Source organism: Gracilinanus agilis, chromosome 1, assembly GCF_016433145.1.
Source record: "Gracilinanus agilis isolate LMUSP501 chromosome 1, AgileGrace, whole genome shotgun sequence".
NCBI classification, from domain to species: domain Eukaryota; kingdom Metazoa; phylum Chordata; class Mammalia; order Didelphimorphia; family Didelphidae; genus Gracilinanus; species Gracilinanus agilis.
This window is the reverse complement of record NC_058130.1, coordinates 91129436-91145131: the sequence shown is the minus strand read 5'-3', so window position 1 is coordinate 91145131 and position 15696 is coordinate 91129436. Positions and strand designations below refer to the sequence as shown.

At 52.6% G+C, this 15696-nt stretch overlaps 1 protein-coding gene across 1 annotated transcript in view; it reads left to right on the top strand.

The window, feature by feature from the left end:
- BSN (bassoon presynaptic cytomatrix protein) overlaps positions 1-15696 on the top strand; it is a 230052-nt gene that overhangs the window by 197685 nt on the left and 16671 nt on the right. Inside the window, exons 5-6 of the mRNA XM_044656949.1 lie at positions 7652-8092; positions 8441-15154. Of these exons, the coding sequence (XP_044512884.1) occupies positions 7652-8092; positions 8441-15154 (7155 nt within the window). The remainder of the gene's footprint in view (positions 1-7651; positions 8093-8440; positions 15155-15696) is intronic.

Genomic DNA, 15696 nt, shown 5'->3' with positions numbered 1-15696 from the left:
AGAAGAGAAGAGAAGAGAAGAGAAGAGAAGAGAAGAGAAGAGAAGAGAAGAGAAGAGAAGAGAAGAGAAGAGAAAGATAGGGGACAACTAAGCACCTTACTGAATAAAGCATCTGGCCTGGAGTTGGGAGGACCTGGATTTAGATCTGGCCTTCTATGTGACCCTGGACAAGTCATTTATCTCTGCCTAGCCCTTACCCTTCTGTCTTAAAGCTGTTACTAGAACAGAAAGTAAGAGTTTAAAAAAATTTCAGTGTGAAGAGAACTTATGGAGGCCATAAGTATGAGAGTTTTGTCTGGTTTTGCTTGGAGGAGAGATCCAGGACAATAGCTTGAGGAGATGATTGGGTCAAGTGAAGGTTTTTTAAGAGAGTAAGAGCATATTCAGGGGCAACACTGAAGGAGCAAGGAGATAGAGGAAGAGTGAAAATGTTAGAATAAGAAGAGATGAATAGCAAACTGTCGGAGGAGATGAAAGTGGTTGGGATCAAGTAAAACAGATTTTGTCTAGAGCAGTGGTTCCCAGACTTTTTTGGCCTATCGCCCTCTTTCCAGAAAAAATATTACTTAGCCCCCTGGAAATTAATTTTTTTTAAATTTTAATAGCAATTAATAGAAAGATAAATGCACCTGTGGCCATCACCGCCTCCCTGGATTGCTATAGCACCCACCAGGGGGCAGTAGCGCCCACTTTGGGAATCACTAGTCTAGAGGAAGCACCACATGTTTATGAGCTTGAAGTCTTGGTTTCCTCATCTGCAAAATGAGGAGGTAAGATCTCTAATGTTTCTTCCAGCTCAAAACTCTATGATCTTGCTCCTCCTCCTCATCACTAATTCTGAATGCATATCTATGTGGGATATAGTTGTGCAATATAGTTGGCCCAAGAATTAAGCTAAAGCCCTAGCCAGCCCAGATGTTCCTAACTCATGGGCCACATAACCCCTATGACCCAGAAGGAACCACCTTAATTTTGTGCAAACTAATCTTTTCTCTTTATAATGTAACCTCCTTGAAGGCAACTATTCTTTATTTTCCTTCCTTCCTTCCTTCCTTCCTTCCTTCCTTCCTTCCTTCCTTCCCCCTTTCTTTCTTCCTTCCCCTTTATACCTAGCACTGGCACAGGTCTTTGAACATAGTATATATAAATGTTTACTTACTTACACTGATTTGAATTCAGTTCAGGAAGCCTGCGCCAGAGGAATGTGTCTGCCAACCCCCACTCCTGTAAGCAAAAAAATAAGCTCTCTCTTGCTAACTTTCCTAATCCTAAAGAAAAACCTCCAGTGGAGGGAAAAAACCCATTCCCTTTGGCATTTTTTCAGTTCTCATCTTTTTTAATCCCTTGGTATGTATGACACCATTGACAGTCCCCTCCTGCTCCATGTTCTCTCCTTACTGGATTTTCATGACAATCCCATTCTGGTTCCCTTCTTAATCTGTTGGGCCAGTCTTCAGTTTCCTTCTGCAGAATCATCAGTCATATCTCACCTCTTCTGCAAAAATGTACCCCATTTCTTGGTCCTTCTTCTATACTCTCCTGATATCAGTTTCCATCTCCATGCAGATTATTCCAAACACCACACACACACACACACACACACACACACACACACACACACACACACACGTATCTTGCTTTCATCTCTCCTTAGCCCCAGTCTTCCATGTCTATCACAGTGTCCCACAGAGAGTTCAAACTCAACAAGTCCAAAAGAAAATTCATGATCTTTTCCCTTAATCCTTACCCTTCCTCTTCCTCTTCACTTTCCTATTTCTGTTGGGAGCATCACCACCCTTTAAGGTACCCAGTTTTTCAACTTAGGAGTCACCTTCAATCTTGGTCAGCCCAGTGCCCCATCAGTTTTCACCTTGCAACTGAACTATTTGCTAGTCTCCTAATTGGACTTCCTACCTCAAGTTTTGATCCCTTGTATCTATCTACCACATAACAAAAAGATTTGTGTTCCTAAAGCACAAGTCTAACCATGTCACTCCCCTGCTCGAGAAGCCTCAGTAACTCCCCATTACCTCTACAATAAAATATAAAATATAAATTTAACATTTAAAACTTTTCACAGTATGGCTCCTGCCTGTTTTGCCAGACTGGTTACACATTATTCTATTTGCTGTTCCATCTACAGGACATTCCATCTCCTGTCTCTATATATTTGTATTTGTACTTCTCTCATGTCTGGAATATCCTTCCTCCTCACCTCCACCCAACTATCATCAAGGCATAGCTCAAATGACATCTCCTTCAAGAGACTTTTCCCTCTGATTTCCCCAGTTGTTAGTGCCCTACCCTCCTCAGCCCCCATCACAGAGTGTTTATTTTGTATCTATCCTGTATTTACTTTTCTATGAACTGTGTTTTATCTCCATCCCCACCACCGGTAGGATGTAAGCTCTTTGAGGGCAAGAACAGTTCTCATTTTTGTCTTTTTATCCCCACAACCCTGCACTGTGTACTTAGTATGCCTTAGGCACTTAAGAAACCCGTATGGGTTGATTACCCAGACCTTAGCTGTGATAAGCATCTTGGAGACAAAGAAAGTCAGGGTTAGGGGGGCTGTTTGGAGTCAGGGTGCTGTCCAGCATATAGAAGATTTGATCTGGCAACCACTATGACCACTTTATTTGTCTTTTGAGGTCCAGCTCCTATGGCCCTTCCACAGGTCTCTTCCTTCATCTCCTAGAGCTTCAAATCAGAAGTGTCTCCTTCATTCCTTGCTCTGCCAAAGGCTAGAAGAATTTTTTTAAATGGAACCAACTTTTCCTGAATCCTCTTTTGTTGATTACACTGGGAACCTATCCAAATCCATTTCCTCTTCGGTTATTTTCATTCATTTATTCATTCAACAACTATCTCTTCTGCCTTTCCTGGAACTGTCAGTGTAATGAAATAGAAAGAAGAATCGATTTGGAGTCTGGAGACTGAAGACAGAATTCTTCCATAGTAGGTTGGAGCTGGAAGTAGCCTCAGAAATCACTAGGCTAAGATACAGCCCTCATTTTTACAGACATGGAAAGAAACCTAGAGAAAGGGAGGGATTTGGCCAAGGTCAATTCTGTTGCTAGAGGAATAGGGGTGAGGGAAGCCCAGATTTAGCAGTGAGAAGCTCCAGATCAAAACTAGTTCCACTTCATTGAAACCTGCTTGAGGACTAAACTAGGATAAAATAAGGGACTCCTAGGTATTTGATTTGTGTGAGTGTTACCTCTAGTGAATTGGATCCATTATGAAGACATCATATAAACAATATCTTCTTTGTTCTTCCTCCTCTTCCTCCTCTACCTCCTCCTCCTCCTCCTTCCTCCTTACCTTCCTACCTAACTGTGTATTGGTTCCAAGGCAGAAGAGCAATAAGGACCAAGCATTGAGAATTAAGTGACTTACCTAGGGTCACCCAGCTAGGAAGTATCTGAGGTCAAATTTGAACTCAGGACCTCTTATCTCTAAGCCTGCTTCTTAATGGCTTTTTACATCCTTCCCTTCATAGCCCCAGGACTTAGAACAGTGGGTTGCACATTGTTAAGCATTCCACAAATGGTTTTTGAATCAAATCTAATCTAATCAATACCTTAACAGGACTCCTTTCTGTAATATCCCTAACAATGGTCTGTCCAACATTTGCTTGGAGTCAGGAAGAGGCAGTGGATAGAACACTAGACTTGGAGTCCAGAAATCCTGGTTTCAAATCTCACCTCAGATACTTTCTAGATGGACAAATCACTTAATCTATTGATGTTTCAGTTTCCTCACCTGGTAAATGAGGAGGTTATATTTGAAGGCCTCTCAGATCCTTTCCAGCTCTACATCTATGATCCCATAACCTCTGGTCATGGGGAACTAACTCCGCCAGCCCTCTGCACTTGGGAATAGTTTTACTCATTAGAACTTGCCCAAGATGCATAAATGGCAGGTGGAATTTGAAGCCAGGCCCTCTAATTAAATAGTCAATGCTTTGTCCACTCTGTCATGCCTCTCAGATAATCCTAGAAGGACTCCTATTTAGCTAGTTTGACTATATCGTAGAACACATGAAGAGAAATACTATGAGGTAAAGCTGGAAAAGTAAGGGAGTGCGATTTTAAAGGATTATGAATACCCTCTAAGAAGTTTGAATTTTATCCTATAAATGGAAGGACTGTTTTTAAAGTGTGGGCAGCTGAGAAGATGATGGTGCTATCAGAAAGACTAAGAGTAATCTGGAGGAAACGCCAGTTTGGTGGGGGAGATGAGTTCAGTTTTGAACAAATGGAGTTTGAGGAAGGCCAGGTGGAACTAGCTATCCCTCAGGCAGCTGGAAATAGACTACTGACACTGAATGAAGAGATTGGGGCTAGATATATAGATTTGGTGGTCAAGGAAAAGGAGACCAAAGAGAGCCCAAGTCAGAGTGAAGTTAAGCATGGCTGGGGTCCTTCCTAAAATGATGATCTAGAGAGGGAATCAGCAATGAAATGACTCTTTGCTCTCAAATAATTAAAAAACAACAACTTAGAAAAAGCTTTTTCAGGAGCTTAAGGGATTGTAGTAGAAGGGGGAGAAACTGGGCCCTAGTTGGTGGTGAGCTGGTAGCCTCCAGAAGGAAAACACACAGTCTCTCTCTCTCTCTCTCTCTCTCTCTCTCTCTCTCTCCCTGCCTCTTTCTCTCTCTTTCTCTCTCTCTGCCTCTGTCTCTGTCTCTCTTCCTTTTTCTCTGTTTGTCTCTTTCTCTGTCTCTTTCTCTCTGTGTCTCTGTCTCTGGCTCTGTCTCTTTCTCTGTCTCTCTGTCTTTGTGTCTGTCTATCTGTCTATCTCTGTCTGTCTGTCTGTCTCTGTCTGTCTGTCTCTCTCCCCCTCCTGCTCTTAGAGCTCTCAAGTCCCCTCTGGACTCCTGCTCCATTCCTAGAACTTCCTTGTCCTGAGTTTGTAACATGAGTGTGCATAATTGATGCCCTCCTGTTGCCCAAGCCAGACCTTTGTTTAGAGAATATTGCCGAAGGCCCTTGAGGTAGTTCCATTAGTGAGGAATCCCTGATGGGCACCACAGCAGCATCTGAGCCTCTGTATATCCTGCCCAGCAGGCGCTGACAGGATTAGAACACTCTTCAAAGGTTGAACAGTTGAACAAGGGGAGGCATTCCAGCCTCCTAAGGGGGCTCTTGAAATCCCAGATGGTCAGAAATTCTGATGGCCATTAGTAGAGGAACTAACTTCCTTTATGACCTTAAGCAAGTACCTTCCCCTCTCTTTACCTTGGTTTCCTCAACTGTAAAGTGAGATATTTAGACTAGTTGAGCTCTAAGGCCTTCTCCAACTCTAATTCCTATAAACCCTGTGTCTGCCCATGAGAAGCATCTTGACGATATAGGACAAGGAGCCATGAATTTGGAGTCAGAGGAGCTGGATTTAAAGTCTGACTCCAAATGTTCTCTAAGATCTCACCTAGTTTCAAATCCAAAGTCTTAAAGGTCCAATTCTAATTCTAACCTGTCCAGAGGTGTTCAGGGTGTGATCCCCATTCTGATTGTTTGTCTGGTCCAGTCTGCTAAACCACAAACTCTTTTTGTTGTTGTTGAGCCATTTCAATCACCTCTGACTCTTCATGACTTCATTTGGGGTTTTCTTGGCAAAGACACTGACTTAGTGGTTTATAATTTCCTTCTCCAACTTATTTTACAGATGAAGAAACTAAGGCAAACAGGGTTAAATGACTAGCAAGAGAGCCCCAAAGGGTACTGGGGTACAGAAGAAAGAGCACTGTCAATTTACAATCCTGTGCACTTGATCTCTTTTGGCCTCAGTTTCCTCATCTGTAAAATAAAGGAGTTAGACCAAAGGGTATGGGAAGTAGAGAAACCCTCAAATGGAATATTGAACTTGAGGATCCTGGCTTGGCCTAGCAGGAATGAAGCACCTTCTTCACTACGCCATCAAAAGAGAAGAAACAAGATTTAAAGCCTGGAAGCTGAAAGACAGAAGGAAATAGCAGCCTGAGAAATCTTTCTATTTCTGGCCACTCAGGGGAGATAAAAATATCTCTTCTTGCCTGGCATGAGCCCCTGATCTCTACTTGCAGCTCTTGCTCTCTCCTTGGGGCTGGGTTCTGGACTCTCTTGCCCTGGGGCTGGGCCCTGGGCCCTGACTCTCTCCCTGAGGCTGGGCTACACTCTGGGTTCTTTTGCCTGGGGCTGGCCCTAGGCTCTCTCTCCCTGGGGCTGGACTCAGGGGTCAGAGTTAGGCTGCTCTGACAGCTCTCACTCTGGCACTGGGCTTAAAACTCTGGGCTGTGGGCCCTGGGCTCTAGACCACGTAGGCTCTAGGCTCTCTTGCCCAGGGCTGGGCTCTGACAACTCTGGGCTGGGCTTTGGACTTTTCATTCTAAGGCTGGGGTCTGAATTCAGGGCTGGGATTTCTGGGCTGTCTCTCACTGGGCTCAGGGTTCAGACTGGGCTGTGCTCTCTGTTCATGGCCAGGCTCTGGGCTTTGGGTTCTGGACCTCTTGTACTACCCAGAGCTAGTTCCCATGGTTGGGTTTAAGCTTTCCCCAGGGACATAAGACCTCACTTTATGCCATATCCTACCTGACCTGGGCCAGGACCATTACTCAGGTTCAAATATCCTAATGCTTCCTATTCAATTTGAGGATTCAAAGGCTATGGTAGCTGGATATAGCCCAGGGAACTAATGGCCCAAGGCCCTCTGGGCAATAGGAGAACCCTGAATGCTTGTTCTTTGTTAGAAACAAGTGCTGTTTGATAGTTGGGCCTTCCACAGAGAGATGGGCAAACAAGGGCTCCCTGCTCAAGGCAAGCATGCCCTGATCCTAACACTAGGCTTGGCCCTCCTGGACTCTGCTCAAATCTAACTGCAAACTGCAATGAAAGGATTAAAACCAGGCCATAGAGGAATTGGTTGAAGGAACTGGGACTACTTATTCTGCAGAAAAAAAGATGGAGAGATGAGGTGGTACTCAGGATGAGCACTATTGGGAAAAATAGTTGGATTCCTCTTGGGTTGGGTTATTTTAAACCCTTACCTTCCATCTTAGAATTAATGCTGTATATTGACTCCAAGGCAGAAGAGTGGTAAGGGTAGGCAATTGGGGTTAAGTGATTTATCCAGGGTCACACAGCTAGGAAGTGTCTGAGGCCAGATTTGAACTCAGGACCTCCTGATTCCACTGAGTCACCTAGTCATCCCCATATTCAAGTATTTGAAGGGCTATCATTTAGAAGAGATTAGATTTGTTCTGGTTGGCCTCAGAGGGGCAGAATGAGAAGCAATAAGGAATAGGAGTGGAGGCAGATCTTGGTTTGATAGAAGGGAAAACATGCTAGCAGCCAGAGCTATTTCAAAGTAGGATGAACTGCCCTGGGAGGTAATGGAGTCCCCCTCCCTGGTAGTCTTCAAGTAAAGACTAGATGGGGAAGGAAGGGAAAAATCATTTACTAGGCCAAAGGAATAATAATAATAATAGCTAACATTTATATAGTACCTTTTATATGGCAGACCCTGTGCTCAGCTACAGTTACTATCTCATTTGAGCCTCACAGCGGTCCTAGGTCTTTTCTTATTCTCATTCTACAGATGAGGAAACTGAGACAGAGGGAGGCCAAGTAATTCTGCCCTGTAAGCCCTGTATTTGGTCCTTCTTTTGCAGAAAAATGAGTGGCTGTGTCTGAACTGCCAAACACAGAGGCTGCTGGAAGGAAGCCTTGGTGACCCAGCCCCCGTGCCCCTGCCTACCCCAAAGCAGACACCAACAAGTTCACCACGACACCAAGCTGGCCCATCCCCTCAAAAGCAGAAAGGACCACCTGCCCCAGGCCCAGGTCAACAGCCCACGGGGCCCCCTCACACCTCTCCCAGCCTACAGACCAAACACCTCAGGGCATCTGAACCCAGCAAGCCCCCAAGTGTCCCCCCGGAGAAGAAACCCAGCGGCCCAGCCGAAGCCAAACAAGTGCCGAAGCCATCTCCTCTGCCAACTGCGCTCAGTGAGGCCCCAAAGACAAAGGATGGGCCCAAGAGGGCGGAACCACTTCCTGCAGACAGCAAAGTCGGGTCCATCACTGAAACACCAAGAGGGAGTGAGCATGAGGTCAGTGTCTGTTCTCTGAGCCCAGTGTGGGGAGGGGTCCTGGGGTGAATCACAGGGAGTCTCTCCATGCCAACCTTTCCCCTGCCTGCCCTAAGCCAGTAGCATAGATAACCCCAAGTGAGGGCTGGAGGAACCTTATAGATCCTATGTTCTAGGCCCCCTCATTTTACACATTAGGAAACTAAGGACCAGAGAGGGAAGGGGTTCACCTAAAATCACCCTGAATGTTGGTGGCAGGACCAAGATTGGAATTCAGGCCTCCCCACACACAATCCCTGACTCCGTCCACCACAAGGAGCCACAGCTCTCCTCACTTCTCCTTTGTGATGGCTTCTGTTTTCCTTGCAGGACTCAAGCAAGCCTTATTCCCAGGACCTGTCCCGGAGTCCTCAGAGCCTCAGTGACACTGGCTACTCGTCCGATGGGATCTCCAGCTCCCAGAGTGAGATCACAGGGCTCGTGCAGCAGGACGAGGAGCAGCTGAACACCGCCGGGGTGGTCAAGCCCAGCCCGCCCAGCCCCTCCGAGCTCAACAAACTAGAAAGCAGCATGCGGCCCCTCCTGGAGGCTCAGGGAGGCACCCCAGGGGAGCAGGCCAAGGCCCGGCCCTCACTGCGAGAGGAGCCAAAGCAGAGGCAGAGGCCTCGCTCCCTCTCCATCACCCCCGAGGCGTTTGACTCTGGAGAAGAACTGGAGGATATCTTGGAAGAGGACGAAGACTCTCTTGAGTGGGAGAACCAGAGAGACCCGAGAGACACGGCCGAGTCCTCAGATGACTTTGGCAGCAAGCTGCGCCATGACTACGTGGAAGATAGCAGCGAGGGTGGGCTATCTCCCCTCCCGACACGGCCTGCAGGCAGAGACCCCGAGCTCCCAGATGAAGACTTCATGAGGAGGCAGATTTTAGAGATGAGCGCAGAGGAGGACAACCTGGAGGAGGACGACGCTGAATATGACCGGGCCAAGTACAGCCTGAGGAAGACCAGCTCCAAGCCAGGCTCAGAACAGGGCCAGGAGCCCACGCCCCCCAAGAGGCGGCTGCCCCACAATGCCACCACGGGCTATGAGGAAGAGCTGAAGGACACAGGTGCCCCCGAGCCTGAAGATGCAGCAGCCCTGCAGGGGGGCCTGCGCCGCTTCAAGACCATCGAGCTCAACAGCACCAACAACTATGGGCGAGAGATGGAGATGAGCCAAGAGGCAGACATCAGCCTGGACAGGGAGCCCGAGCTAGAGATGGAGAGCCTGACGGGCTCCCCCGAGGACCGGTCCAGAGGAGAGTATTCCTCCACGCTGCCTGCCACCACCCCCAGCTATACCTCGGGCACCTCCCCCACGTCGTTGTCCTCCCTGGAGGAAGACAGTGACAGCAGCCCCAGCCGCCGCCAGAGGCTGGAGGAGGTCAAGCAGCAGAGGAAAGCCCGGCACCGTTCCCATGGGCCCCTGCTCCCCACCATCGAGGACTCCTCGGAGGAGGAGGAGCTCCGAGAAGAAGAGGAGCTGCTCCGGGAGCAGGAGAAGATGCGGGAGGTGGAACAGCAGCGCATCCGCAGCACGGCCCGCAAAACCAAGCGGGACAAGGAGGAGCTGCGGGCCCAGCGGAGGCGGGAGCGCTCCAAGACTCCCCCTAGCAACCTGTCGCCCATCGAGGACGCATCGCCCACCGAGGAGCTGCGGCAGGCTGCCGAGATGGAAGAGCTGCACCGCTCATCCTGCTCTGAGTACTCCCCCTCCCCCTCGCTGGACTCCGAGGCTGAGGGCTTCGAGATGGGCACCTCCAAGCTCTACAAGTCTGGCAGTGAGTACAACCTGCCCACCTTCATGTCCCTCTACTCCCCAACTGAAAAGGTATCCAGCAGTGCCAGCTACTCCTCTGGCAAGCCCTTGAAGAGCGCAGAGGAGGCCTACGAGGAGATGATGAGGAAGGCTGAGCTGCTTCAGAAGCAGCAGGGCCAGCAGGCCCAGCCCGGTGGCACCTATGGCAGCTCCCGGGGCACCGACCGAGGCCAGGGCAGCTTTGAATACCAGTACATCGAAGACTACGACTACGTGTCCAGTCAGCTGGGCTCCTCCCAGCCCCACTATGAGCCCGAGGCTGCCGACGCTGGCGCCGTGTATGAGGAGATCCTCCAGACGTCTCAGAGTATAGCCAGGATGCACCAGGCCTCTTCCCAAGACCTGGCTTTCCAGGAGGAGAAGAAGGCTGCAGAAGGCACTTATCAGGAGAAGCAGTTTCTGAACACAGAGAGTGCTTACAGTGAGCTGATGAGGCAGAATGGCGGTCCTCTCACCCCTGGCACCAGCCCCACGCAGCTCGCAGCCCCCATGTCCTTCTCCTCAGACAGCGGGGGAAGCCGGCTTATTCCCGACGTCCGAGTCACCCAACATTTTGCGAAAGAGCCTCAGGATGCCCTCAAGCTTCTCAGCTCCCCTGCTTCTCCCAGTGCTGCTCTCAAGGGAGTGACAACTCCTTTCACTTACAGCAAAGGAACCCCTTCAGTCACAACTGTGGCTTCCAGTACAGCCAGCAGACCACGTGTTTACACGGCTGCGACGGCCCCTGCCGGCCCAGAACCCCAGCTCCCTACCACGGCAAGCTACGGCTCCCAGACTGAAGACATGCCCCAGGCTCAGGGGCTCCCTGACACCTCTGGGCTACCTGCAAGAGACAGGCTTCCCAGCGTGAGTGATGGCAAGATTATTGTTCCATCATCAAAAGTCTATCCCGGCTTCAAGAGCTCCAGCCCACCCCTTTCTCCTACCTCTCCGATGGAAGGTCTCCCCTCTGCAATCAGCAGAGTGGGGCCCAAGGCTACTGCAGAGTTCTCAACCCAGACCCACGGCCCGCTTCTCCCCTCTGACATCCCCAGGAGCCCCATCTCCTCCACCCCGTCCTCCATGGTCGCTCAGGGCACTCAGACTCCACACCGCTCCAGCTCGCCCCGCCTCACCAGGCAGCAGTCTTCTCAAGAATCTCCTTTCATGGTCATCACCTTGGCCTCAGACGCAGCCAGCCAAACCAAGCTGGTCAATGCTGGTTCTTCCATGTCACCGGACTCGTCTCCAACCAGACACCAACCTACCATTCACAGCTATAGTCAGTCAGTACAGGTCAATGGAGCCCAGTTCCAACAGGAGCAGCCCCTGCACGGCTTCCCCAAGAGTGAGAGAACCCCCACTTCGAGTGCCATCATCCCCACGAATGCCGCAAAGGGGCACGTGGCCCCAGCTATGGATGGCGCAGCTGCTCTCTACGGCTGGGGCTCCCTGCCTGCCGAGAACATCTCTCTGTGCCGGATCTCCTCAGTCCCTGGGACGTCCCGGGTGGAACCAGGGCCCAAACCACCGACTAGTTCTGCGGTGGACCTGCGGACCACTATGAAATCCACCCCGATCATCATCACTGACCAAGGCATGGACCTGACTTCCCTGGCTGCTGAGGCCAGGAAGTACTGTCTCACCTTAGACCAGTCTGCGGGGCGGCAGTCCACCACGGTGCAGCCTCTCATCATCAACCTCAACGCCCAGGAGCACACCCACACCTTCATCGGCACCTCCACCACCGTCAGCATCACCGTGGCCTCCTCCATGCTTGTGTCTCAGCCAAAGCAACCCGTGATCTATGGGGACCCTTTCCAGAACCGACTGGACTTTGGACAAGGGACTGGAACCCCCGTGTGTCTGACCCAGGTTAAGCATGTGGAGCAGGCTGTGCAGACTGGCCCCTACCAAGGAGGGCCCCGGGGAAAGCCCAAAGAAGCCCAGCAAACCAAATTTGCCCGGTATAACCTGCCCAACCAGATGGCCCCTTTGGTTAAAAAAGACATTCTAGTGACTCAGATGAGTGCCGCCCAGAATGTCAGCATCAAGCCGTACCCCGTGGAGCCCAGTGCCGAGGCCTACCGCGGGGTGCCCGCAGAGCTCAAAGCGCACGGCATGCCCACGCACCTGGCGGGGAAGAAACCTCACATGATGATGGTGCAGATGGACGACATGACGGCCGGGGCCGTGACCAAGCTGGTCAAAGAAGAACCCGCCAGTGCTTTGGACCTCACCGGAATCAAACCCGAGAGCCAAGTGGCTTGCTGCGACGTCGTCTACAAATTTCCTTTCAGCAGCAGCTGTACTGGGACTTTCCATCCCTCCTCCAAGATGCCCGAGAAAAACATGGTGGACGCAGCCCAGCCCGGCCAGGGCACCGTTCCCTTCTACGGGCCCCGGGAGCAGGACCTTCCTGAGCCGGCCCCATACAGGGAACAGGCCACAGCAGGCCCCAGGCTCTACGAGGAGCAGAAACTCTATTCCCACGGCCTTATGGGAAGGCTTTACTCCTCCATGTCCGACACCAACCTGGCCGAGGCCGGGATGAATTATTACCCACACAAAAGCGACCAGTTCTTCCACCCCCCCGGGGGAGACTCTGCCATGGACCTCACAACCATGAAGCATTCCTACAGCATCGGCTTTGACGGCCGCTACCTGGCCCAGGGGATGCAGTACGGCTCCTTCACAGACCTGAGACAACCCCCGGACTTGATGGGCCACCCCTTCCCCATGAGAAGGTACAGCTCGGCGTCCAACATCTACTCCGATTATAGGTACTCGCCCCGAGGAGACCTGTCGGGCTTCCAGGAGTCCAGCCTGGCTCAGTACAGCGCCACCACGGCCCGGGAGATCAGCCGCATGTGCGCGGCCCTCAACTCCATGGACCAGTACGGGGGCCGGCACGGCAGCAGCCCAGAGCTCCTGCAGTACGGCCCCAGGCCCGGGCCCGGAGCCGGCGCCCAGCAGGGCCTGGCGGCCATCAAGCCCAACATGATGGTGAACCCCAACTTCCCCGAAGGCCGGCAGAGCTTCGGGAAGCTGGCCCAGTACAACCCTGCCACCGGGCAGGGCGGAGGGGCCATCAGACAGCTTTTCCCTTCTACGGCAACTGTGCGCGCAGCCGACGGAATGATCTATTCTACCATCAACACACCCATTGCCTCCACTCTTCCCATCACCACCCAGCCGGCGTCGGTGCTCCGGCCCATGGTTCGAGGCATCTATAGACCCTACGGCCCGGGGACCGTTACCCCTGTGCCTCTTGCCAGCCTGACTCGAGTCCCGGTGGTTGCCCCTCGGGTGCCCCTCGTGCCCCAGGGGCTGTATCGCTATCCCCCTCCGGGCAGATTCCCGGCCCTCACCACGGCGCCTGGGATGGAAGGGCCCCTGTACCTGGGGAAGGCAGGCCCAGCCACCAGCGGAGCCGGGAGCGGCGTACCCCCCGGGCCCTCCGGGAAGCCGGCAGCAGCAGCAGCAGCCGGGGGCCTCCAGAGGACCGAGCAGCCCACGGGAAGCACTCGAGAAGAGCCCCCCCCGGCAGGCCCAGGGGCAGCCAAGGAGGCAGGCCCGACCCCGGCCCACCCGCCCGGCCAGAAGCAGCCAGAAGCGAGCCCGGCGGTGCTCGTGGGCAAGGCGGGGGCTGCCGAGAAAGAAGAGAAGGAGGAGGAGAGGCAGAGGAAGCAGCAAGAGCACATGCTGCAGATGGAGCGGGAGCGCGTGGAGCTGGAGAAGCTGCGGCAGCTGCGGCTCCACGAGGAGCTGGAGCGGGAGCGCGTGGAGCTGCAGCGGCACCGAGAGAAGGAGCAGATGCTGGTGCAGAGGGAGATCCAGGAGCTGCAGACCATCAAGCACCAAGTCTTACAGCAGCAGCAGGAGGAGCGCCAGGCCCAGTTCGCCTTGCAGCGGGAGCAACTGGCCCAGCAGCGCCTGCAGCTGGAGCAGATCCAGCAGCTACAGCAACAGCTGCAGCAGCAGCTGGAGGAGCAGAAGAGGCAGAAGGCCCCGTTCCCGCCGGTGGGTGACCCCTCCGGGAGACTGGCCCCCCAGGCTGTCACGGAGATGGCCCTGGAAATGCAGCGCACCATGGCTCCCAACGGCCACTACTGGCCTCCCATCAACCAGGCCTTCATGGCCACGGCGGCCGTGGGGATGGAAGGGCAGCCGAGGGAGCCGGGGCCACCCAGGCCCCTCACCAACTCGGCCTCTGACATGTCTCTGCAGACGGACGAGCACTGGGAGGCCGGCAGGGGCCTCAAGAAGAGGCATTCGATGCCCCGTCTCCGGGACGCCTACGAGATGGAGGAGACCCATGAGCAGCCCTACGTGGTCAAGAAGATCACGGACAGCAGCGTGCAGACGGACGAGGAGGACGGAGAAGAGAGGTACTTCATGTCCCGCAGGCGCCGCACGCGACGGAGCACAGACTGCAGCGTCCAGACCGACGACGAGGACAACGCCGAGTGGGAGCAGCCCGTCCGCCGGCGCCGCACACGCTTCTCACGCCACGCGGACTCGGCTCCAGACAGCAAGCACGAGGCCTCTTCCTCCTCCCCCAGGGGCAAGTCCAGCGTCGGCATTCAGACCATCAGCGACTGTTCGGTACAGACGGAGCCCGATCAGCTGCTGAGGGTCTCGCCTTCCATTCACATCACCACCCCTGACCCCAAAGTGGAGATCATCAAATACATTTCGGCCCCAGAGAAGACTCAGAAGGGAGAAAGCCTCGCGTGCCAGACGGAGCCGGAAGCACAGACCCAGGGGATCGTGGTGCCTCAACTTACCGGGCCGGCAGCCATCACCCCCTACACCCCTAGCATTCAGATCGTCACGACTGGACCCTTGGAGCCCAGGCAGCAGGGGCTTGGGAAATTTGAGAAGAAGAAGCCGGACCCCTTAGAGATCGGTTACCAGGCTCATCTGCCTACCGAGTCCCTCTCCCAGCTAGTAACCCGCCAGCCACCCAAGTCCCCTCAGGTTCTCTACTCGCCTGTCTCTCCTTTGTCCCCACACCGGCTCCTGGAATCCTCCTTTGCTTCCAGCGAGAGATTAAACAAGGCCCATGTTACACCACAGAAGCATTTCACTGCCGACAGCGCCCAGCGCCAACAGACCGTGCCTCGCCCCATGAAAACCATGCAGAGGTCCTTGTCGGACCCCAAGCCCATCAGCCCCACTGCCGAAGAGTCAGCCAAAGAGAGGTTCTCCCTCTATCAGCAGCAGGTCCTCCAGGGCAGTCAGGTAAGGGAGACACCTTGGGGACGAGGAGAGAGAAAATCCTATACGTGCAAAGGGGCCAAGAGAATTGGGAGGTAGGAGGGCCCCACTACCATGCTGGAGAATAGCACCTTACCCTGGCCCTTTGAAGGAAACGAGGAGGAGCCAGTGATGTTTCCTCGAAGGTGTCAGGAGAGGTATGGAATGCTCTCTCTCATGTCCCACCAGTTCTCCAGTATCTCTCTTCCCTTATTCTACCTCACCTGGTAGATATGAGGTCCCACATAGGAGGGCTTGCTTAGAGAAGAGAGAGGTCCAGAATAGTTCCTGATCTGTGCATCTGAAGACTGGTAGCCTTTTTGGGAATGTAAACATACACATACTTGCAGATGAGTACATTTGATGACACTTATCAAACAGAAGCAATATTGTTTGTATGATTCAGTGGAAAAAATACTAGACTTCAAATTAAGAGACTTGAATTCAGTTCCCATTACCAGCCAACTGGCTCCAGAGTCATTTATCCCTCTCTGAGACTTGGTTTTCTCATTCCTCTTGTTAAAATA